Raw genomic sequence first — 24,461 nt, forward strand, 5'->3', positions numbered from 1 at the left:
AACGTGGATGAGATTTTTACCAATGGTTTAGAGATCTTGGAGTAAAGGAGTTACTGCTCTCAGATGTCACAGAAAGTGCTAAACGAGCCATTTACTGTACATACAGTACCGGAATACACAGCCACAAAACAACCAGACTATTATATGACTTTAAGTTGGCAATGCTTAAAATGTGACATGTCTCTTGTGACAGGCTGCCTGAAGTAGAACAGTGTTCTATTTAAATGATTATTCTGAAGTTAAAATGTTTTGGTTAGCCAACATGGCAACTTAATCGGTGTGTGTATTGTCTTGTTTACCTTATTCCTTTTTTTAACGTGGAGTTGGATCACTGTTTTCAAAATCAGACAATGTGAAAAACAACACACAATTGGATAATTACTTCAAATGATAACAATTAATTAAGTATTCAATGATGAATTTAAATATAATAAAAAGGAACTAAAGCATGGACCTAGCCCATAGTCTAGTCACATAAGAGGCCTGGTTTGTCTATATTCATCAAGATATTAACAACATATGGGGCTAAGAAAAACATTTTCTTAAATGAAAATTTCACCCAGATTAAGACGTAGTTTTGTAACTAAACCCGGCTCAACAAACTGAGCAAAAAAACAACCCTGCTGATCTGCACCACAGTCTAGCTTACTCTTTTTTTCTTTCATCTCTATTTGAACAATCCCAGGCCATATGGTTTTGCCTATAGCCTGGAGCTATTTACAAAGGAGAGAGTAAAGGAGTGTCAGGATTGGCAATGTGTTGCCTAAATATAGGGCAGGAGTAGGCACAATGCACAGGGCCGTCCGCCACCCGCCTCTGCCCAGAATACACCCTGTGGGCAGAGCAGCAGGCCTCCGGCACATGTTCTGCGGCTGGCCAGATTAAAGCTCTCTTTACAGAATTGACAAGGGCTCTTTTGGGTTCCCTCGCCCCAAAAAGTTACAAATCCTCTTTCTACTTCTCTCTCTCTTGCTCAGTGACTCATGACTTCACTGGATTGTCCCATGACTTCACTGGGAAGCCATATACAACTGGACGAAATGCATCTGTTACCAAACTTTAAAGACAAAACACTGCATAGGCAGGGCAGATGAGATTATTGTGGGTGGCAGTTTGCCACTACAGCTCACAGTGCATTGCTATAATTTTAGTTGTGGGGTGGAGAGCTGCATGCTGAAGTAATTTGAGGGAGGGGCAGCTTGCTTGCCAGCGGTCTTGGTCAGAATAGGAGGAGAATAATGCGTACTGTTACATCTTTTGTTTCCGGTCTCTTTATCTTTACCTCTTCACAGCAGCATGATTTTCCTTGATTTTTTTTGTGTTAAAAGTCTTATCGTTCCCTTGTCCTGAAAACCTTTTTATATCAGTCACATACTATCTCCCTTTCACTGGCAGTATGACCAGCTTCCCTTGATACTGCATGTCCTTAGCTACTTCTCTGTGTCAGAGTGATTAAGTAAAAATTTAATGACACTATAAAATAATAAAAGTGCCATTAATTTATCACAGTACTTGATGCGTGGGCAGTAAAGAAGCATTAGTTCACTGAATATTTCGAAGCCTTAAAAAGAAAACCTTATGCCATGTAGAATTTATGGCCATCATTTCTTCTTTTAAATTAACAAACTTATAACCAATAAGTATCTTAAGCTGAGTATATAAAATGTTATGAAAATTTGTGGTGGCATATTCCACAGATACTTCGACTAATATTAATTTGCATATCTAACACATAGAAGGGAGGAATACTTACTGTAACAACCCTTTTTTATTAAGTACGTAAAATGCTGGCTTGTAAGTCAATGTACATGTTTTCTATATAACTAAAAAAGTTGTATCTTTTCATGTTAAATCTACCTCATAGAAACCTCCGACAAGAGCCTCACTGAGTCTCATTCCCTGCTGTCTATGGTGCTGATGTTCACTAATCATATGACTTTGTGCGGTGGAGAGGAAGTTCAACACTGATCTAGTTATTAATGAAATACATTGATGGATGGGCCCTGTTCTCTCTCCTTCTCAGCCCAACATGATGCTTAATGATCATGAGTTTATAAAAGGACTTGATTGATCAGGAGAGACCAACGAAGCGCAGAAGAGGGACGAGATGACTACTTTATTACAGGCATAGAGTACCCATGGACGCTATGTCTTCCTAGCGGAGTGTCCAAGTAGCATCTGAAGCAGCACCATGCCCATCCAGCTAATCGCACATCAGTCACTTTGTCATCGGGCTGCTAGCTTCTTTCATTAAGAGCAATAATGCAGCTGGGTGATGAATACAGCTCTGCGTGCATGTGTTGCTTTAAGCAGATTGTGACACCCAGCGAGGCACCAAACTTCATCTTTTCTTTACAAAGCATACTCTTGCCCAGCAGGGACCACCACATATGTCATAATTAGAAAACACTTAAGTAAGCAAAGGGCTTTCAGATAGACAGGCTCTAATCACAGGCCATAAGCAGGTAGTGTTTAATTGTGTATCAGAATCACTCAGCTGGCCATAAATAATGACAGCTTCTTGAAGTATAATGGTAAATTGCAGTGCTCTTTCTGTCTCTCTCACAGTCCTTTCTTTTGAGGAATAGTTCTTAAATAAATAAAAGCATGAGGAAAAATCAAAATACTGTGAAAGGCCTAAATGGACTTGAACTATCTTCATCCTTCATCTTGTCATCTTTTTTAACCATCAAGAAAAAAAGGTTACACAAGAGAAGAAAATTGAAAGATTTCTAAATATATTTTTTAAAACAAATGCGCAGTAATTACTGATCGCCGTTGTTGCCCACACAATTTTCATTTGTCAGGAAAAGACTACAATATAAATCTAATGCAGCCAGAATTCTTTTTATTTCACATTCAATAGGTAGGTCTGCTTATTTTTTAGTAGTAATGTGGAGGGAAAAAATGGCCCAATAGGCAAAAAGTGAAAACAAACAACAAAATGGTCCAGAGCATTACAATGAAGTGGCTAAAAGATGAATGCGTGTGTTGGTGCCGTTGTGTGTGGCAGGGGAGCTGTTAGTATTGTGTGGGGACTCTACCTGAGTATCTGTTCAGACTACATGTGATAGACATGTTTAGAAAAGAAGGAGGCAGAGGTCAGTGCAGACAGTACATCTCTGGCAGAGATTGAACGCTTACCCTGGGAGTAAAACAAATGCTTTTTTTCCTGAATGGTGGCAACATGCCTGCTTTTAGTGTCGTCCAGGCGAAACCTAGGGGGGAGAGATTATTTGTATCATGCAGAGTCAAAGTGTCCATCTCCTAGTTGAGACTTTAGAGAGGAAGACAGCCCTTTGCTAATGCCCCGTGTATTTACTGAGGAAGTAGGTCATTCAACAATGGAGCCAGCAGCAGTCGGCACTCTCCCCTTGCATAATACATTAAGTGTAATGTGCAGCAACTATTCAGAGGCCCCCCGAAAGCTGTTATTTTATTCTGTAAATGCACACGGACATGACATTTAATATTGTCACGGAGCGCTGAATGACAGGGTTTCATTGTGCGTCAAGTACAACATGATGCCAACTTTAATCTGAACACAAAGCGACATGACAAACGGGAAAACACGGTGTGTTCTCTAAAGCATGAACTCTGAATAAATGATGGGCGCTGAGCTCTGGGCACTGTAGACTGGAAAGGAGGATGTAAGAAGAAGATTACAGAGGAAAATCTGAACACTGCAAAGAGGGCCACGGCCCCATTGTGTGCTTCGGATCACAAAGTATCCTTCTGCAAATCTATTTACAGCACCCCTGGCCCTCACTGTCTCTCTGCCTCCTGTCATCCATTATAGCAGCTGCTGAATAGAGAGATGAGAGAGGAAAAAGCTACATCAAGCTCATGTCAAAAGAGCAGCTCTTCAAAAGAACCTCCATTTACCAAAGACACTTTTCTTTCTTTTCAAATTTCGGATTTTTTTTTCTCCCTTTACAATTCATCACTGTGCAAATGTGTATATGTGCTTGTTCGTGTACCTGACGGTTTGTGTTTCCCTGTAGGAGAGGGCGCATTTTGAGAGCATTGGGCATCACCTCGGCAAGCTGGGTGAGGAAGGAAAGATCGGCCACAGAGTTATTGACCTTACCAGGCCAGAGGATCTTGATGGTAAGACCATATTTGTGTTTTTTTTTTAAATCGCACATAATTGTAATTGACAGCTTATACATTTTATGTTTCCTCATAACTCGCAAACATTCACTTAAAATTCCTGTGATTTCTGTGGTAAAAACTTAATCATGTGGAGTGGACTCTCAATAGACCTATGCTAAAAAGTTTAAAGATTAAAAGCCTGTAACTCAACAGTTTGAGATGGTAGAGCGTATGGGTGTGTGCAGAAATATGCGTATGTGTGAGGGAGATGTGGGGGTTGGGGTGAATGCCGTTTGAAATGAGCCGTGGCTCCGAGGTTTTCACAGGTAGGTGAGCAGAGGACAAGGGTGCCTAAGGACAAAGATGGCTTTTTTCCAAGCTCGGCTCCTGTTGCTGTTGTGCTTGTTTGAGGTCCTGGGCACAGGGGTGTAAATTTGGGTTGCACCAGTGTGATAACGCGTCATCTCCCTTTGTGGCGCTGGCTCCTACACGGGAGCAACCGAGTACCTCAGTGCACCAATGTTTGTCCGACACAAATATTTGTGGCAGTTTCCATGGCACTTCAGAGCCAGAGCAAAGAGGAAAATGGTTCTGACTCATCTTTGATGCCTCAAAGAGTCTCGAAGCAAAAGGATAGATATTTCTCAGGACAATGTAACCCGTCCTACATCTTTAAATAGCATCTTAGACACATTCCCATCGGTGTAAGAAAAATAGTCGGTTCACATACTGCAGACCATATATTGAAAAACTACTCCAAAGCAAATTATGTCTAGTTTCACATCACACCCAAACGTGACGATGAGAAATAGAGGTGCATTTAGTGGATTCATTGACATGTTTCTCATGTGAGCCACAGCAGTAGATCCCATCCCACCCGTCTGACTCGGCGGACAGACGTGCTTCCAGTGCTAATTCTCCCAGTGGGAACCTTCTCTCTGTGGCTACTGTGGACGCGGGACTGAAACAGAGCGTACACCAGGGCAGTTGTGTCTTTTTAAGTCCAGCACAGGGCCGAGGAAATAGCCTTGCGACGGTCTCCTCACATCAGTGTTCCCATCGGGCTATGGATTAGGAGCAGGCAGAGGTTAGAAGAGAGGAGGTCCTCTTCCCAGGGGGAAATGGCCGGGAGCCAGGGAAGCACACATAACTCAAACACACACAGTTAGCATTTCTTCTCTTTCACCACAAATATATCTGTCTCTTTTAGCTTCACCAACAGGAAAACACATACGGTTGAATGATGTGAAGCAGGGTTTTATGATGTGAACCACAAAGTGTTTAATCCTCTGAGAACATGTTTACTTTTGAAATCCTTGTGGGTCTTTTCTGCTCCCTGAACCAATCAAGGCTTGGCTCCGTGGCATACCTTGATGTATAGAAACATACAGTATCCATCTGATTGCAGCTTACTTGTGCTTTATTTCATAAACTAGAAAACTGTCACTTGATGATTGTCATGTCAAAGGTCATGCAGATGTCAGGGTTAAACCGGGGCTGATTTTGGTTGACAAGTTTTTTTTATGTCAAGCTTATATCTTACAGTTGTTTAATGTGATTTTAAAATACTAAATTAAAAAAATAATCATTCATTTGAATTCTTCTAAAACAATGGTTACTATGTCACCAACATGTCTAAAAATGTTTACTTTTCAACTGAACTGAGGACCGCTTTGACGTCTAACTTCTAACATCTGGACGTCAGTCATCTGCAAATTGCCAAATTAATGCTTACTGAATACTTTTGAAATTCATTCATCAGAAATGTAATTTTTTTGAGAACATTCAGAAGGAGAGGGAGTTTCAGTAGTCCAGAATAAACTGCATACACGTTGGTGTTTCCTGAAAAGGAAAATTACTGGATGTACCTCCCAGCCCTTGCATAGGGTGTGAAAGCCCCTTGGTGTGTAGCAGCTTTCCCTCCAGAACAGAGCGGCCACATTGAGTAGACCCAGTGTACAGCGGACTTCTGTCATCACACCAGTTCACAGAAAGCTTTAGGTTGCTTAAGCTAATATTTGCCAAGCATGCGGCAACCAAAGTCCTAACGACTTGGAAAAAAAGTGGCAAACAAATGGAAATAGATAGGATTTCCTTCATTTTACAAAGCCACGAGCCACAAGCATGAACACACCGTAAATTCATTAGGTCTTTTTAAGCTCGGAAGAAAACATTACCAAATACCCCAAAGGCCTCAGCCCAGCCAGGCCCTTTGTTCATTCACATATGGCAGCATGGAGTTGCTGTGTAGCTGAGGTTGTGTGTTTGTCTAAACCCGCCCCCCATAACTGAGAGTCCACAGAGAACAAAGAGGTTGTTGAGAGATGTGCGGAGGCAGGAAACAGAATTAACGCCCAGTCTGATAATATCAACCGTAGAGTGAGAAAAGACGGGGCTTTAGCCAAGCAGTGTCTCTAACAATGTCCTCATGGAATACCATGAGAAGAACAGCAGTGTTGCATTGTTGTTACATTGACGGGTTTCTTTATATCGGTAGCTCGAAGCTGTTAGGAAGTTCTATATAAGTTGATTGTATGAAGAGGTTTTTGTTGTTGTTTTCCTTCCACTGTGAGGCCGTGGGAATCAAGCTCTGGCTTTTATTGCCGAGGAATTTTCCTTGAAGAAAAGCTCAGATGAAGAGGCTCAGACATAATGATTTATCAAGTGACAACAACAATAGCTGAATAGCAATCAATAAGAAAGTACTGTTTTGAATTTGGCAAATTCAAATTTACCCCCAACAGGACAAGTTTGTCTATGTGTGTGCGTGCATCCATCTCTTTCTGTGTGCAAAGCTGGGGTGTTGTGGAAGATTAGACTCCACTTTCAGGCTAAATGCATACGAGAGGGGATAGAGTAGACAAAAGTAATGCATGTTGAAACAGGTTGGTTGTTTGTTCTCAAGTTTCCATGTGCACACACACACGTGCACATGCGCGCGCACACACACACCCCAAGTCCTCTAGAAAACTCAAACCATCTGAACTAGAGAGAAAAAAAGGATTGACATGTTATAATAGGGCTTATATCACTTGTAATTTGTAATGGTTTAATTAGCATGCTATGAGCTCAGACTAGAACAGGGGCACTGAGCGCTGTCTCCTGTCTGTCCACCCACATTAATCTTGCCTAATCCTGCTCTGAGGGAGAGGCTCTATTGTCAGTAGTAAATGCCTTCAGTCAGAGGTGTTAGATTTGATCCCAACAGGGAGGGCTTGGCAGGTTTCGTGATTGTTGCCTGCTCACTGAGGCTCATCCTCCTGAGCGGATTCCTGGGTGACATTATGTGTCTGCCCGCAGAACAAAGCTCAGTAAGGAGGAGAAAAGAGGGAGGAGAGGGGACTGCTGGGGCAGTGCTACCCTCTGGCTTGGTACATAGTCGAGTCTGAGCCTGTAGCTCACAGGTGTGATAGGCTTTTGGGCCTTACTACAGCACCCCCCCCCCCCCCCCCCCCCCCCCCCCCCCCCCCCACACACACACACACACATACACACACACAATAATTCTTTCCCACTGTAATTCATGCTGCTCATCTGCAGTGTTTCCAGGAGAGACAAATTAAAAGGGGATTCTCATATCGCTCTGTCACACTTGAGCTGCGGGCCTCATGAATCACAATAAATTCTATTAAGCAGCACTCCCTCTGTTTTGCTCCCTCCCCAGCCACCACCCAGGGGGCCTGCCCCTGTCACATGCTAAACATCTGTGTTTATTTACACAATCACACACCTAACTAGCTGATTCCTAAATGTCATGCACCTCCTGGAAAAAATAGTTGATGCTCATTTGCAAAATGTCTGAGCAGTGTCATGATTTTCAATGAAAAGACAGAAACAATGCTACAGTAAATTGCATCTTTTAGGGATTTGCTGAGACTGGCTGCTAATGCTCAGGATGCCTCCGATTAAGTCATTTATATTACGGGGGATGGATAAGGGGCCAAATCTATCCTTCCATGAAGCCTTGCATGGTCTTTTACAGAAAGACCCACTATTAGCTCTGTACTCTAATGCCCGTACTGTAATCAGAGAGAGATTACAGTTACAACTTATAATATTATGTCAGGTCAAAGGTCAAACTGGATGTTTTTCGCAGCCTTAAGTCAAAGTCAAGTTGATACCTTTAGCACCTTGTTCTTTACAAATCCAGGACCACACCACCTGCTTCAGTACAGGTGAAGATGATGTAACACTGCTGTTGTTCATTTCAATGGCTTTCTGTGGCATCAGACAGGCACTTTTCTATGCGCCATCATGTGAGAAAAAAACCATGCCTCATCTGGTTTCCCTCCAATGAACCAAGTCACGTGGCTGGTTTCCTGGCTAACTATGGATGTGGCACTAGCTGATGGCAGGCGGTTGTTTTGTCCCCCTCCCCGTAAGAAGCTCACCTCTGCCTGTATGCATGCACACCAGTATATAAATTGCTGAATCAGTGTCAGTGATAGAGTAATGGCACGGGAGGCATCGTAAATTACAGCAAGCGATCCCGGGGTGCAGACACTGGCTGTCGTGTCTGAGTGAGCGCTGCGCTCCTGAGCTAATGAATACCTTCATCTGGCCCCGGCAGTCAGCAGATTGCCCCGCGTTGATGGATACTGTCAGCCCTCCGCCACACCACATTTCATTGCACAATAAACATGGTTGTCAAAACCAAACAAAGTGAAATCAATTCATCCTGTACAGTGAGTGAATGCTAAATGAAATTAACGTACTGTAGGGTTCGGTGGCAGCAAAGGTAGTGTATTATTTCTGAATTCGTGATAGCTTTAGGGCCTATAGCATTCTAGGAAGCAAACACAAACAGAGATGGTACTCGCAGAGTTTGAAAAAGTGTTAATGACAATGACACAAAACACCTTGGAAACATTCTTAGTAGTATTTTTGTGCATTGTGTATATGTGTAAATATGTATATTTAGATGAATGTATTAGCAGGCTCTGTATTATTGAAGTAGAAGACAAAGCAAAGGCAAGGGTTTTGCAGATTTAGGCTTTCTCTATAAGCATCCTGACAAAGAAGGAAAAATATATTATTCACAATTGGTTGAAAAAAGTGGTACTTAATTTTTTTTATGACAATATAATTATTATATTTGAATATACAATTCAAATATCAAATCTTCAAAAATATATATATATATTTAATTATTTTTTGTAATTTATATTAGCTGAAGACAGAAACATGGAAACTAACTGGATTAATTTTATGATTTTTTGACTCCTATCTTCTATTGGCCAGAACGTCATGACAATAGGAGCTGAATCCACTTGGAAGCAACTAGTGCAGAGTTACAAAATGAAAACTAAATTTTCACTGGTCTCCCAGATGAAGGCAAGGCTCTGTGGTCTGTTAAACGAGCTGGTGAAAACTGATTTGAGGATTGGGGGGGGGGGGGCTTTGTAGAGAGCAACATGTTTCCTAATGGGCAGCGGGACCTTGAACATTTTCTGCAAGCTGTGACCAAACTTCCACAACACCTCCATCTCTATTATACTGGAGATGGTTGTGTGCTCCTTCAGTACAGCATCTGTGTGTGTGTGTGTGTGTGTGTGTGTGTCTACGTTTATTGCCTTTTCACTACTTGTATCCTATAATACTTTGGAAAAGAAGACACACTTTTCCAAAGTCAGAGACTCTTGAGGCTGAAAATGGTGCAGCAGCATCTTCAGTGATTAGAGCAAAGCGAGGTTTCTGTGGATTTGGAATTAATGTCTGCACAGTCTTCCATTACTCATTAAGAGTTTGATTTTGTTTATCAACTGAAATAATAATAGAAATCAAACCCCAGGTAACGTGTGCCAAGGCTGCAAGTGGAATGGTCTAATGAGAAGGCTTCACATGTGGATGATGAAATATGCATGAGTCATCCCAAGCTTTCTTTTGCAGATTTGAGATCATTAAAGATGTATCGTAGCATATGGAAGGCTTTTTTTGTCTTATTTTTCAAGCCTTGTTTATAAACATGTTTTTGTTTGTTTAAATATTCATACTGCTTTTATTTAATTCTTTCACATCTTACATATAAAAGGAAGCAAATGCGCATGCAAACAGAAATCATTATCAGCCTGATGTACAGTTTAATACTGAGAGAAACTCTCTTATGCTGATTGTGAATGCCCTGATTGAGAAACGGCACTTTGCAGAATCGGCACTCGTCCCTCATCGCAAGTGGGGAGAGAAAAAGAGCAAGAAGGAAGGAAGAGAGAGAGAGAGAGAGAGAGAGAGAGTAAAGCAGAGGAATGGCGTGCCTGAAGTTATTTGTGCATATGCGTTCAAATTTACTTTTTAGAGACCGCTTCAAGTCCCATATTTGTTATTTATGTTGGCGTTCTTGCACTTTTTATGGACACTATTAATGTCAAATTGAAATGTATCTGGCTGAGTAGAGTGTGAACACTTGAAGACACAATATTTAACTGCCATTGAAGTCCAAAGTCTTCCTCTTTTGATTTTGGATAGACCTGAGAGTAAGTTTAAGAGCGTAGCTCCCCCTGAAACTGACATTGTATTTGCTTTTATAGCACATAAAATATAAGCCTGTCAAGTCAGGTATTCCACTCAATAGAAAGCAGACCCCCTCTATGAGGGTCTCATAGAAACAATGTTCATGATGATGACAGTAGATGGAGAGTCAGAACGTGGCTCGTCATTTAATCAATGTCGTGAGTTGCTTTCTCTTCTCTGCTCTTGCTGTACCAAGTTCCAGGAAAGTAAATGGCTCTGTAGATAAACATCAACCCTTTTATTGTTGGCCAACAGGAGGCGCAGGATCTACCGAGGCGCGAGTCTTCAGGGAAGCCCGAGGAAGGAACAACAACGAGCCCCACATTAAAAGGCCAATGAATGCATTCATGGTGTGGGCCAAGGATGAGCGCCGCAAGATCCTCCAGGCCTTCCCCGATATGCACAACTCTAACATAAGCAAGATTTTGGGTAAGACCGTTTAAATCAAATACAAGTCACTCCAGTAAATATTTAAAGGTACTACTAAAATAAATTACTATCACTGGTAATTTTATTTGTCATGTACCCAACAGCTTTCTTTATTATCCATTCAGCATCTCCCATTCCCGCCTCTGTACCTCTCACCCTATTCTCAACAGAAGCACCTTTTTTTTTGGCTGTTGACAATACAATTGCAGTGTTAAAAGCTAATGGTTAAAAACAGGTGTTTTTAAATGACACACTGTAGAAGTGGAGAACTTAACTTTCTGTGATTTCTTTATTCAATCTGAATTCCTTGAAACACCTTCCAGACTTACCCCAGCGTTTTAAACATTTAGATACGGGTGTAATGCTGTGAGTATAGTTGATTTGACAAAGTAGCTAGCATCTAAAGGAGGAGGGTGTGTTGTCTCATAGTGCATCAGGTCACCAGAGCATGCAGATGGATTTATAGCCCATCACTACCATAAGTGTTTGTCATGAAAAATGACAGAGGCTAAATGGGTCTTGTCCCCTCACCATTGGAGTCCATACATCAGAGCTGTTAAAAGTGCTGTCATCCAGTACCTAGTAGGACACTTTACAGAGCTGCAGTATTCACCTCACCAGCTTGTTGTTCCTTACTGTTTGACATCGAAGCATGTCTCTCGTCTCAGATAATGTTCACGTGCAGGGCAATCAAGCGGTTGGTGTAAAACCAATTATAAATCAGGATTTTGCTAAAAACGTGTCTTCCCCTAATACGTACAGTTCAATGTTAAAGTAAGTTTTAAAACCAATGTGGTGAAATTGTTGCTGACTCTATATGGTAATGTAATTGATCATTTTAAGATTATATCCTTATTAGATTACTTTTTAAAGACTATCAGTTATTAAGACTGCTTTTTTCCCCATTGCTTGTGTTTAAATACTGAAATCTTAATCTCCTTTTTTAGGTTCTCGGTGGAAGTCCATGACTAACCAGGACAAGCAGCCATACTATGAGGAGCAGGCCCGTCTGAGTAAGCAACACCTAGAGAAGTACCCAAACTACAAGTACAAGCCACGGCCTAAGAGAACCTGCATTATCGACGGAAAAAAACTCCGCATTGGAGAGTACAAGCAGATGATGCGCTCACGGCGACAAGAGATGAGGCAGTTCTTCACTGTGGGGTAGGTGCGCAATCACAAATCCCTCAAACTAAACACACTAACACACAGATATTCTGAAAACAAACCAATTGGACTGTAGCTCTTTGCCTCCTTAGAGTTTCTTCTTATACAATATAGGCACCATTTCCAGAAATTAGTATTGAGTTAAGCTCTACTGTAATGGTTTTAAGACAGGGGCCGGATATGCACTTTAAAAGAGTATGTTTTAATAGCTGTGATTTAATAATTTGAGACAATAGCAGTCTGCCAATGAAGCATGGAGTGCAGACATTATTATAGGATATATGCTTTAAGTATAGACTTACAGAAGCCTGGAGGGCAGCAGTCTAAAGCTTAACACTTTAATTTACTGTGTGTGGTTAGCAGGAGAACCCTTCTCCAGGTGTTCCCATGTCAGTCATAAGCTTCAGCGGCTGGAGTATCAATCATCCAGCGCAACAGCAGACAGGAGCGGCGCTAACCACCTATTGGTTTTATTTCACCATTAAACCGGCTAGTGTTTCTGAACAGCTCAAGACGGGAGCTGTCAAGAGAACCTCTCTTTTCCCAAATCATTTTCACAGAGCAGCTGGCCCAAAGCGGACTACTGTGGGAAACCCCTAATCCGACCATCTCAGTTTAATTGCTGCAAAAAAAAAAAAAGAATATACAGTTTCTGAGACAATCCCAAGTAGAACTCACTCTTACAGCAACACTTTGGGCATTCTTTCCATCTGTTCTTTTATCGTTATTGAAAGCTGAAGATGTATTAAAAGTAAGCCATAAGAGAAATGACTTAATTTATTCTTTTTCTCCTACATCCAGACAGCCACCACAGATCCCCATCAGCACCAGCGCCAGTATGGTCTATCCTGGGGCCATCACCATGGCGACCACCACACCCTCACCTCAGATGACATCAGAGTGCTCGAGTGCATCAGCGAGCCCAGAGCCATCCATTCCTGTCATTCAAAGCACCTACAACATGAAGCTAGAGCCCAACACCATGGCAAACAACAGTGTGCCGGTCAATGGCGAGGATGAGATGGACATGTATGAGGATTTTGAGGATGAGCCCAAATCAGACTATAGTAGTGAAAATGACACACAAGAGCCAGTCAGCGCCAACTGAGACCTCTTTAATGGAAGAGGCCAGTGGAGACACAACACTCATACAGGAGGATGTCCAGAGGGCTGGTTTGATCTGAGGGAGCGAAAGAGCAAAAGAAAACAAAACTACACCACACAGGTTAAAAAAGAAAAAAAGAAAAAAAAAGAAAAACAATAGTAGAATTTGGTAGCCAGCATGCAGATGTGGCTTCATCAGAAACAAAAGCTATTTGGTCTTAAGTGTTTATTCAAGTGTGTGAAGCAGTTTGGTTGTGGTAATTTAGATTTTTTTTTTTTTTTGTATCTCATTGTTTATTTTATTCATTGTGATCATGGACATTACACATATAGGTCATTGCCTAGAACAAAAGACGGAACTTGAAATTGAGCATTCGATATGAACCTATAATTCTTACAGTCATTTACTTTGTTTTCCTCTTCAATTGGATGATTTTGATATATTGCATAACTGTTCAAGATGGGGATAATATTCTCACTCAGGTATAGTGTGCCAGCCAACAGCTTGTGAATGTTTTTGATCAATAATTAATTATTACCAGTACAAAAATCTCAAAATTCATAAGGCGTGATTCCAACTTATTTCAGAAGGAAACTACACATTATTATTATTATTATTATTATTATTATTATTATTATAAGTGTTTTGTTATTGTTATTACACAAACTGCATAATTTAGTGCAGAAGTGCCAAATATTTCAAGTTGTTTCTAAAAATCTGTAAAGTCATTTGGGAGAGGCTTCGTGAGTCTTGGACAATCTCTTGATCTCTTAATACAGCTTCATTATCCAGTCTTTCTTTAATTTAAAGAGTAAACAAATGAAACTCAGGAACTTGGAAGCAGCAGGCTCTACAGGAGGTTACAGTATGCAACATCTGTGGGTAGTAGCTTGTGATGCTAGCTGTTCTCCAGGGAGCCCAATGCAGTGATCATCAATAAATGGTGCCAGCCCTTATACTTCCTCATCCCAGTCCACACAGAGCACACAGAGTGGCGTCCTTAACTCATTTTCAGCTCGGCAACCCAGTCCAAATCACCGAGTTCTTAATCAGAGTGATTGTAATCAGGCCAGAATGCTAAAGGGCCAAAGGCCTCCAATCTGTGGGATTGGAACAGCAGTGAAAGGCAGCTTTGGGGGCATTACAATCTCAAATTGATGTTGTACAATGTGTAGCTACAGTACGTTCTGTTAAACGCTTTAGCCCTATTTGGACGGCAAGTTTAAAGTCTTACGTCTTAGAACTTCATTTTTTTTTTTCAATCTTAATTCTTTTTAGACATTGTAAATCTTAAATTGACACTAAGAAGTCTTAAAGTAGAGCACGGCCATCGGGTTGATGCAATGATTTGATTACTGCCGTAGTCTTAAGAGGAGTGACAGTTTATGAGGACATTTATAAACTGAGAGAAAAAAATCATGTTTGTTTCTTCAATTACCTCCTCATGCATGCATGACAGGGGTAACTGAAAACACTGATTTTTGCATTAGTGCACTTATACAAATCTTGTTCTGTCACCCTTAAGCCTTATATTGTTATTTTTAAATTCTCTCACCAGCTTTTGGAATGCACTTAACGCTTGCATTTAAAACAGGACAACACGCAGTCACTCAAACACAAGGGGCTCAAAGTCCTTATGTCAGCTAAAAAGCTGAGAAGTGGTGACCTTCTGGAGACTGCGGCTAGATAAAGCAAGGCCTTGATGTTGAGACTCAGATCCTCTTTACAGGGCAGAAGGTCTAAGTGGCTCCCCTCCCTGCCATGCCCTGCTCTGACCCCTGCCCGTGGCAACCTCAGCACCCAGGGGGCGCCATCTGGCTCCGAGAAGGAGAAAACACCAGGGAGGGATGGGAAACAATAAAAATGGGATGTGTGTCCCTCATTGTGCTCTCCATCAAAGTGCTAGTAGTAAGGCCTCAACAGGGCTCTCACCCTGGCCCAATCACCAGGCACTGGCGAGCAGATGGAACAAGTACATCAAGCTGTGGGGGATTATTAAAATGACTTACGACTGGGTATCATCTGAAATACAGCATTATTAATGCATGAGTCTAGCTATTCCCCTCCCTTGCCCTTGAACCTGTTTATTTCAGAAAGAGCTGGATGGCTGGTCACTGGCCTTAACTGTTCAAGATCCCACTGCTGGTCACTGCATTCTTCTCCTAGCTCTAATTGGTACGCACTCATATCTTCTTTACTCTTATTGTCAATATCAGCGCTAGCTCGCGTTGCTTTTACTTTTGGAAGCGTTTATATTAAGTCTTGTAGGTTTTTAAACCACCCCATTCATAATTCCCCTTTCGTTTTCTTTCTCCATCACATCTCTTCTACATTGTTCTCATTTTGAGGTACAAAACATTTTAAGGATGCTCTCCTACAAACAAACCCAAGTGGATTTTCCTCCCAAGTTGACCTGTTTGGTATTTTGAAGCTGTTTTGCTTCTGTTTGCTGGTGGTTAGATTGATTTGTATGTGACTGTAAATATTTTCATGGCCATGCCACACTGCTTTAGTTGGCTGGTAGTTAAAAAGGACTCTTCACGGAAATGAAACTTGACTGTGCTTGTACAGCAAAAAAAAAAGACAAAAAAGAAAGAAAAAAATGACAAGAACTCACAAGGAGACAATGTATTATAAGTGTTATAAGCACTGGATATAAATTGTATTTTTTATTAATTCTGATTAATGTGAAGCTGTTTAAGAAAAAAAAAATCACCATGAATGAACAAAATTCACCAGTTGGACTCAAGTGGGTTTGCTCTCACAGTTGCCAGATTTGAGTCATTTTTTTGTCTACTTATGTTGTTTATTTATGCAAAGACTCATGTGATGAATGAACACTTTGTTTAAGCTTCAGGGCTGCCTTGGGGAGAGACTCAGCACAAGAAAGTGAGCAGAAAATTCAACAGCAGGCTCGGTTAGCCGTCTAACACCAGACTTCAGACTTCAGTGCATTGTATATTGTATTTTTAGAGTATCAACATATTGTATTTATTATCAGCTACTGCTGGCTCTACAATTGTCAGTAAAACAACAACAACATGGACAATCAGAGAAATAGAAAAAACAAAACCAGTTTAAGGAATTGGGAGCTAAAAATGGTTTTCAGTTAATTCACCATCTCATTTAGATTTTATTGTAAATATAACATAGGAAATATATTTTTGTTCATTAGTGAAGTATAAGTTATGTATTTGGCTGTTCTATTTTATTTTTGTACGTGGTTTCATGTTTTTAAAACCTGACAAGTCACTGTACCTCATGCATATGCTGATTTCTTTCTGCTTATTGGAAGAGAGCAGTATTGGACCTGAGACAGAGAGAAGCACCTCACTTGCTTATATTTTGATAGTTGTCCCTGGACTATTCAAAGAACCAATCAAAATAAAAGCTATACTCATTGGACTTGTTAAAATAAAGGAGTCATTACCAGTAAGGTACTCATTAAAACAAGAAGCACTTGATGTAAAAGAATTACTCAATTTGTTTCCAATCTTAGTGGTATGCTGTATATCCTCACTTGTGTTTGGTGTTATTACAGCACTCATACTATGAGGCAAAAATCTGCATGCATTTGGCTTGCATTTACATTACCAGAATAAACAAAGGTGTTTTCTTCTTGAGAGATTGTTTCAAACACAAGTGATGATTTTAAATGTTTTTTTTGTTTTTAAAGAGGTGGGAGCGTGCAAATATTTATTTGTTTTAATGTGGCAAAATGCACAGACACTGTGCATTCTTCTTAGTTAATTCTCTCCTTGTCATCTTTTTGTATGTTGCTGATTTTTAATGAACATGTTAATGACTATCCAGCCATCTGCAAATGTAGCCCTCATAATTGTTTTCTCCTAATCCACCTGCAATGGTTTGAACGAAAAACTGAAGACAAAAGCTTGTATGCTGTTTTGACATTACTTACTGTAATTTGATTTATTTTTATTTTTCTGTCTGAACTTTGTGATGTATATGGTGGGAATTTTCTCCATGTTAATTTAATCAGCACAATTCACTGACATGCTGGACTGACATGCTAGCTGCTGTTCAGAAGTGTACAATTTGTTGTTTGGGGCAACATTTATAGTTGTCTTTGGTACTTTGCTTTTTAGAGTTGTCCCTCAAGCAACACTGTGTGTGGCTCTTCTATCACTGGAGCCGTTGTTTTGAAATTGCTGGCAGCCTGAAACAATTTTCTGCGTAGAAATCTTTTTTTTTCTTCTTCTGGCAGGTACCTAGGCTCATGGCAAGTATTGTTTGGGTGTTATTAGAGAAAATGAAATACATAGTGTCTGTTGCTGCTTTCAAAAAAGTTTATGTCTGAATATGTAAATAGTTTATCATAATATCTTGTACAGTCCAATGTAAAGTTTTTAATTCAACTTAAAAAAAAAAAATGTTGCCATCACATTTGTGTTCACATTCTTCTTTATACAGTACAAAAGATTGATTATTTGCTAGGGGTATTATTGCTAAAAAAGAAAAGGAAAAAAAAGAAAATGTTATTAATTTTTTTTTTTAAATGTTTGTTTTGTTTTGCTTGGCTTCAAAGTGTACACCAGCAAGTCTTTGGTTTCCATGTGCAGTATTGACGTGAGGTAAACTTAAGGTGAATAATTTTACAGTGGTGTGTGTGGAGAGCAGTTTTCTTGGCTTTGGTAGTATTAATACACTATATCAAGTAAAAACAAACCAATGAGTGACACATTTAGGTGCATCCAGGCACCATAGAAATGTGTATACTGTATATGATTAAATTATCCCCACAGGATCGATTCAGGCATATTATAATGTAACACCATTTTTTGTATGTCTCAGTCCATTGTAACAATGCAACAGTGGGATGAATAACTGCCTGTTTAAGCTCATTTACCTCAAGAACTTCCTCCTTTTCTGTAAGAGACAGAAATTGTGTTACAGAAAATTTCTCCCATCACTCCATCTTTTGTACTGCTGTTGACACTTAAAAATTAAAGAGACATTTTGTTTTAAGATTTGATTAATTATTTTCATTGTGAAGGCATTCGTCGTGTCATTGCCTCTTAAGTGTTTTTCTGCGGTAACAAAACAGAAGGGTAGGACAAGTATAAATCAAATGTCTGCATACTTTAGTCCATTTTGATATGTTTAGCTATACATGGGAGCTAAAAGCCTATTGCTCAGCATTGTATCTTACTGTTTCCTTTAAACTTAGTGTAAATAAATTACTAATAGTACTATTACATTATGACACATTTTTGATCATACTTATATTACAGTAAGTTATTCATACATTGAAAGGTCAGTTATATATTTGACTACAATTTTCTATAAGCAAACAAAAGGTTAAATTGAACATTAAATTATGTATTCTATGTTAATTTAGAAAAAGAAAAGAAAAAATGTTGGAGTTATTATATGCCTATATAAACCTAAAGATAAATATGTTTTTATAGGTTTTCCTACATTTTGCCATAACATCATATATTATATCATCATTTCAATGTTGCTGGAGGACTTTACACACACATGAATTTAAATAAATTCTGAATAGAAAGCTGCTTCTTTCATGAATTCCCTTTCACATTAATAATGTCATCATGGCATGATGTAGACCACCTGCGTAAGATTTTTTGTGCCATGTTTCCAACAACTGATGTTTTATACTTTACAGCACACTGAAAGAGGCATGTGTCATGAATAAATTTTACTGTATTATTAAGTAATTCTTACAATCTGATCATACAGTCAACATTTAATTTAAGCAAACAGAAAACGTGTAGCCTTAACGCAAAATGTTCTCTCTTTTGTGCAGATAAAGTCATCTGGTAATTTATTGTATTCTAGCTTATCAGCAAAAGTACATATTTGTACCTGATACAATATGGAAACAAAGTTAAACATATGTGAAAAGCCCCTTTTCTGTGTTCCCCTTTCTTTTAATTGCCACACTAGTCATTGTGCTGGCATATAAAAAACTTCAATCAGTCGAGTTGCATGATTATAAGGGTATTGCAATTTATCATCTGTCCACATGTTTTGATGAACCATTTGTTCAAAATATTATTGAATTGCTGTTTTGCGTTAGTATTCCGCGTTTTTTCCGCTGTATTCACTACATTGAAGACGCAGCTAGCGGCGTAGGGAGGTGGTTAACACACAGGACTTCTGATCCAGAGAGTGGAGTTCGGAAAACTAAAGTATTTCACCCAGGAAATGAGAGTTCCTACATTCCATACATTTTCATACAATATCTTACAGACCCGTTCAAGAGAATGTGTTGAAAATTCCTGACCCGCCCAATTTGGGGCCCCGAGGGCCACATTTAGCCCGTGCTTCCTTTGTTTTGGCCCAGCATGGCATTTGACATGCTCCTGCTTATTCTCCTCTTATTTTGAAAGTGCTGTAAAATCCTAACCGTAATGACTACAAACATACATGCATACATTATGTTTCCTCATAAAATTATGTACGCAAGTTTTATGTATGAAGAATTACATGAATTACAGTATTCTTTCTCTCTCCCGCTCCCCTCACGCGCCTGCGTGTATCTTACGTCACTGGTTTGTGCCAGCCAGTCAAGATGGAGCGATGGAGGCAGTGACACACTGATAAAAGAAAATGTTGTAAATCAGCCTGAGCCCTAATGATGAAAGACTTTTGAAATATAGGATATATGCAGATTAAAGGGCAGTGTTATTTTTTAAATTTAATTTTAGATTTAGAATATTAGTGTATTATATTAATAATATATAATACATTTTCTCCTAATATTTACTTTGGCCCTTTATTTTTGGCCGTTCATATGATAGAATTTGGGCACCTCTGGTGTAGACCATACATTATATGCAAACAAATATTTGTGTGCATCTCAGTGTATGCAGACATCTAATGTAGTATTAAAAGAATTATGTGTGTGTCTACTGATATATTCTAAAAGGCGTTGACATCTCCAGTTCTACAGAACCTGAAAAAAAATTATCTATTTTACAAATAATCATTAATAATATATAATAATCAACAAATCAGTTGTGCTTTATGTGCCTTATGTGGTTGAAGTTGGACTGTGATGGCATCTATAGTCTGCCTGAATATCATCTCTGTTTAACTTCGACCAGATTAGGTTCACAGGCTCAGTTACCATAGTTACTAAATCTGAGGTTAAGTTCCCTTTCTTTCTGAAACAGGTTGGAGTTACCATCCCTTTCTGAAACAAAAACCAAGAGTTTCCCTCATCTCAGGGTTAACAAACTCAGAGCTTTCTGAAACGGACCCCTGTTGACTCTGCTAACCTGGCTGGTCAAAGTTTTTAAATTTAAACAACAAAGTAAACATAGAGGAAAATATCTATGTCCACGACGTTCCACTTCAGGGATTGCTCCGGTGCCACCGGAAATTCTGTCGGATGTCACTCTTTTCGGCCGGATGTTCGTTACTTTCCGCTTTCTTTGTGCTGTAATTTTAAACTCAGGTCGATTTCTGAGGACTATAGTTAACTGGTCCTCAGATCTCTGCAGGTTAAATCCAGACAGCTAGGAAGACTAGGATCTGTCCAATCTGAGTTTTCTGTTGCACAACAAAAATAACTTCCTGGGCTATTTTGCAGCGGCACCGTGGCTCCGTTCGGCGCTTAGCATCACCCAAGACAATTGTGATTGGTGTAAAAGAATGCCAATAACCAGAGCATGTTTTTATCCCATCCCAGAATGCTGTGTGGACTGCACCTCTTCTGCAGCACTGTGGTGAAAGGTCTGGCAATACGAGACTACTCTAAAGATGGCTATAGGCTACGAGCTATGGCTACGACCCCAACAATGTGGACAAGAAAGATATCAAGTATCAGGTATCACAGCAAAAAAAACATTTCATCATCATCTCAACAATTCTGAAGCAAACAGTCATTACAAAAATAAACTGATAAATGAGGAATATGCATACTGCACATATATCAGTCTCGCCAGGATTTTGCAATTGCAAAAATTCAAGCAAATTCAACTCGCAACTTTGACCAACCACCACATCTTTTCCGCACATTGGACCAATAATCAGAGTTTCCCGTGACTTCAAACAATCCCAGCACTCCCACCTGCACTCTGAGAGCCACTAACCAAGCGAGAGGGAGACCATGTTGACGTAACACGTACAACACCAAATTCATTTCCTTGTTTCTGATATTTAGACGAGACGTGTGTAACTCGAACAGCTCACATTTACCAACAAAACGTACAGCAAAAGACCATGCAAAACATTTCAGACTGTCCTCCCAACCTGTATACATTTTTAAATGAATGCACACTGTAACACTTTTTCACTCTAAAGTTGCTGAAAGCTTCCGCTGTTTCAAATGTAAAGCATTGCATTGTAACGTTGTATTTCATTGCCGCAAATGTTCTACGTTGGGAACCTTGCTGAGCCAACAGAGTTGTCTCATTGATGCAAACTAGGTGACTGTTTATTGTTCTCTAACTACTAACATCAGGTTTGAGCATGGCTCTATTGTATCCCTACTAGCAGCTAACCTCATCAGTAAGCTACCTGCCCACCAATTAGTGGCCTGACTGGTAGCAGCTGTATAGCTAACTGGTACAAAGAAAACAAGTAGATCAGACAGGTGCAGAGGCACTTATAAGTGTGACAAAGATAAACGGAAAGCAATAAGCTCTGTCAACATGAAAAGGTAGAAGCTGATTGGAAACATGGTGTTCCTGTAGTCTGACGTGTGTATAGTGTACAGCAAATAATATGCAACACATATTTTACTGACGTTTTTGGTAGCTACTAAAGTTAAGCAATTGATCCGTGCTATATTGTTAAAGTTTACCATCTGCAGTTGTCAAGTAAGCAGTAACACTTTAAACAATTTTAAACAACTTTGTCATGGGTCCGGTATGAGCACTGTACTGTATAATGCATCACAGATGGATACATTAAACACAAATGCAGAAATGTATCCTTGATATTGCCTTCACATGAAAAAGGAGTTTGGCGGACTCAACCAAAAAGGACTATTTACTCACTGTGGTTTGGCTCCTTAGGATAGGGCGAGCACTCCCCATAAGTATACTTGAAGTCTGAAAGTGTCTTTTGTGTGTGTGTGTGTGTGTGTGTGTGTGTGTGTGTGCGTATTCAAACAGGTATGTGTGTGTGCCAGAGGTCAACTTGAGAGTTGTAAGCCCAGACTATGTCCATCATTCTTCTCTGGATCTCTGCCATTTATTGCTCATTATCATCATAATTATTATTATGAGTTCTACACCCTGCATCCCTTTTAAATAATGTATTTCTTGATGCAAGGGGTAAACCACTTCAAACACCATTCAATGTTATTACAGGTCAGCATACAATTCACTGGTTATGATTTACTTCTAGCGCTGTGTTTGCTGTACTTACCTACGAAAAATGGGAAGTCAATAAAAAACAAAAACAAAGACTCTCTGGAAATAAAGTCTTTTTAGCCATTTGGGAAAACTGCTTCAATTGCTGTCGTCATCAATCACTTTGTCTTTTATCATTGTACTGCTTGCTGCCTTCCCAAGAGCATATGAAAGCTGCAGTTTAACTGCTGTGTCTGTAATAGATGTCTGTGTAAGCGCTCTGCAGCACTAGATGGAAAACTAGTCATATACCTCTGCACAATAAATCTTATAGTAATTTTCCAACTCTGCATGACAACTAATGGCATGGAGAAAAGCTCTGTGCTTTGTGTATTTGTCTTTGCATTATTGTGCACGTGGTGGCACAAAATTATAACACTGCTATGAGCTGGTGATATGCAAGACATTTTTTATCTTCTTGGAGCTGTTTCTGCTTCAGATTGTAGCCACAGATTCCTGTGTGAACCAAATAAGAGGTCAGGGTGAATAATTGTGGGCCTGGTGAGCTACGGGGAGTAATAGTGCTGTTTGTAAGTGGCCTGTTTGGATGAACTGTCACTGTTGTACAAAGATGTGTATGTTTGAACAGCGGATAATAATTAATACAGCAATGCTGTCGTGTAGCGGCAGGGCTGCTATTTCACAACTCTGATGACTAAACACCGGTGGGAAGGGGAGCAGTGAGAGGTAGCTGCAACAATATTTTACTCATTTGGATCTGCTCAAAGCTACAGCCCATGCACCCAGTGAATCTGTCTGACAGCACCATTTCCCCAAGAACAGCTGCTATTTATCTGATTTTCTCATTAGAGTTGACTCATGACTACATTGTACTGGCTTTGGCAGAGGTACTGCAGTGCTTACTGTAGGTATGGCTGCTGGGGCTTGGTCTCCCTGATGTTACTGAATGTTGGAACATGTAACACATGTCTATGTTCTCTTTCTGATTTTTAGCCATCAGTTACAATGCTGTTAAATAACATTTGTTTTGGCATCTGAAGAAAACAACTCTCAACCAGATGTTAATTATTCTTTAAATGCATGTAATTTTTTTGTCTTATTTCTATTTATAGCACAGGTGAGAGAAAAGAACTTGATCTCAAGAGTCATTAAACATGGATTCAAAAACAGTGTGTAAGATCAGCCCAGACCCTTAGTAATGTTTTAATCCTTGGAGGTGAAGGACTGAGGAAATCTTGCTAATTTCACAGATGGTTTAAAATAGATTAGTGTGGAGTAGCAGCTCCCGGAGAAGGGCTGACCCACCAGGCTCCCTGTGCAGCTGCCAAAACCCTGCGCCTCATGCTCAGAAGTGCCTTCCAAAAGTCCTGCAAGGTTAAACTCAAACTTAAGCATCCCCAAATGCCATCCTTGTTGTTTGCCTTACTGCGTCTTTATTCAACTTCCCATTTCCTTTTTCTGTGACTACAATAGTTAATTTGTTGTTAATCTGTTAAAATTGTTATTTTTCACTTTAAAGCAGACATTTAAGGCCCTATTTTATTTAGATTTACTGGTTAAAATATCTGAAATCATTGCCCTTTACCTTTTCACATTTTTTTCAGTTAAAACCGTAAGGCTTTGTTTAGTATGTCTATCTTTTTTTTTCCTCGAAATTTGTGGCCTCGGGAAACATAGCTTCCTGTTCTTGGCTAAAACAACACCCTGGGGCACAAAGAATTTTACTTTGAAATTGATGAATCCATGGAGACTATTCTTACTTGTTACTTTGTCTTCCTTCTCATTAGACATTTAATGCTTCCAAGAGTCATTTTTTGTAGCGGAATAAAGGAGTGAATCACACTCTGCGT

At 39.7% G+C, this 24,461-nt stretch overlaps 1 protein-coding gene across 7 annotated transcripts in view; it reads left to right on the forward strand.

The window, feature by feature from the left end:
• Window positions 1-18,291, forward strand: part of sox6 (SRY-box transcription factor 6) — a 133,041-nt gene extending 114,750 nt beyond the window's left edge. For 6 of the 7 annotated variants that reach the window (XM_034869109.1, XM_034869140.1, XM_034869151.1 and 3 more), the window contains 4 exons: window positions 4,005-4,110; window positions 10,858-11,031; window positions 11,979-12,195; window positions 13,000-13,306. In XM_034869109.1, coding sequence (XP_034725000.1) covers window positions 4,005-4,110; window positions 10,858-11,031; window positions 11,979-12,195; window positions 13,000-13,306 — 804 coding nt within the window. Of the gene's footprint in view, window positions 1-4,004; window positions 4,111-10,857; window positions 11,032-11,978; window positions 12,196-12,999 lie in introns of all 7 variants that reach the window. The other variant, XM_034869117.1, reaches the window with a different exon arrangement.
• The last annotated feature ends 6,170 nt before the right edge of the window (window positions 18,292-24,461 follow it).

The sequence above is a fragment of the Etheostoma cragini genome, chromosome 1 (genome assembly GCF_013103735.1).
Source record: "Etheostoma cragini isolate CJK2018 chromosome 1, CSU_Ecrag_1.0, whole genome shotgun sequence".
NCBI classification, from domain to species: Eukaryota; Metazoa; Chordata; class Actinopteri; order Perciformes; family Percidae; genus Etheostoma; species Etheostoma cragini.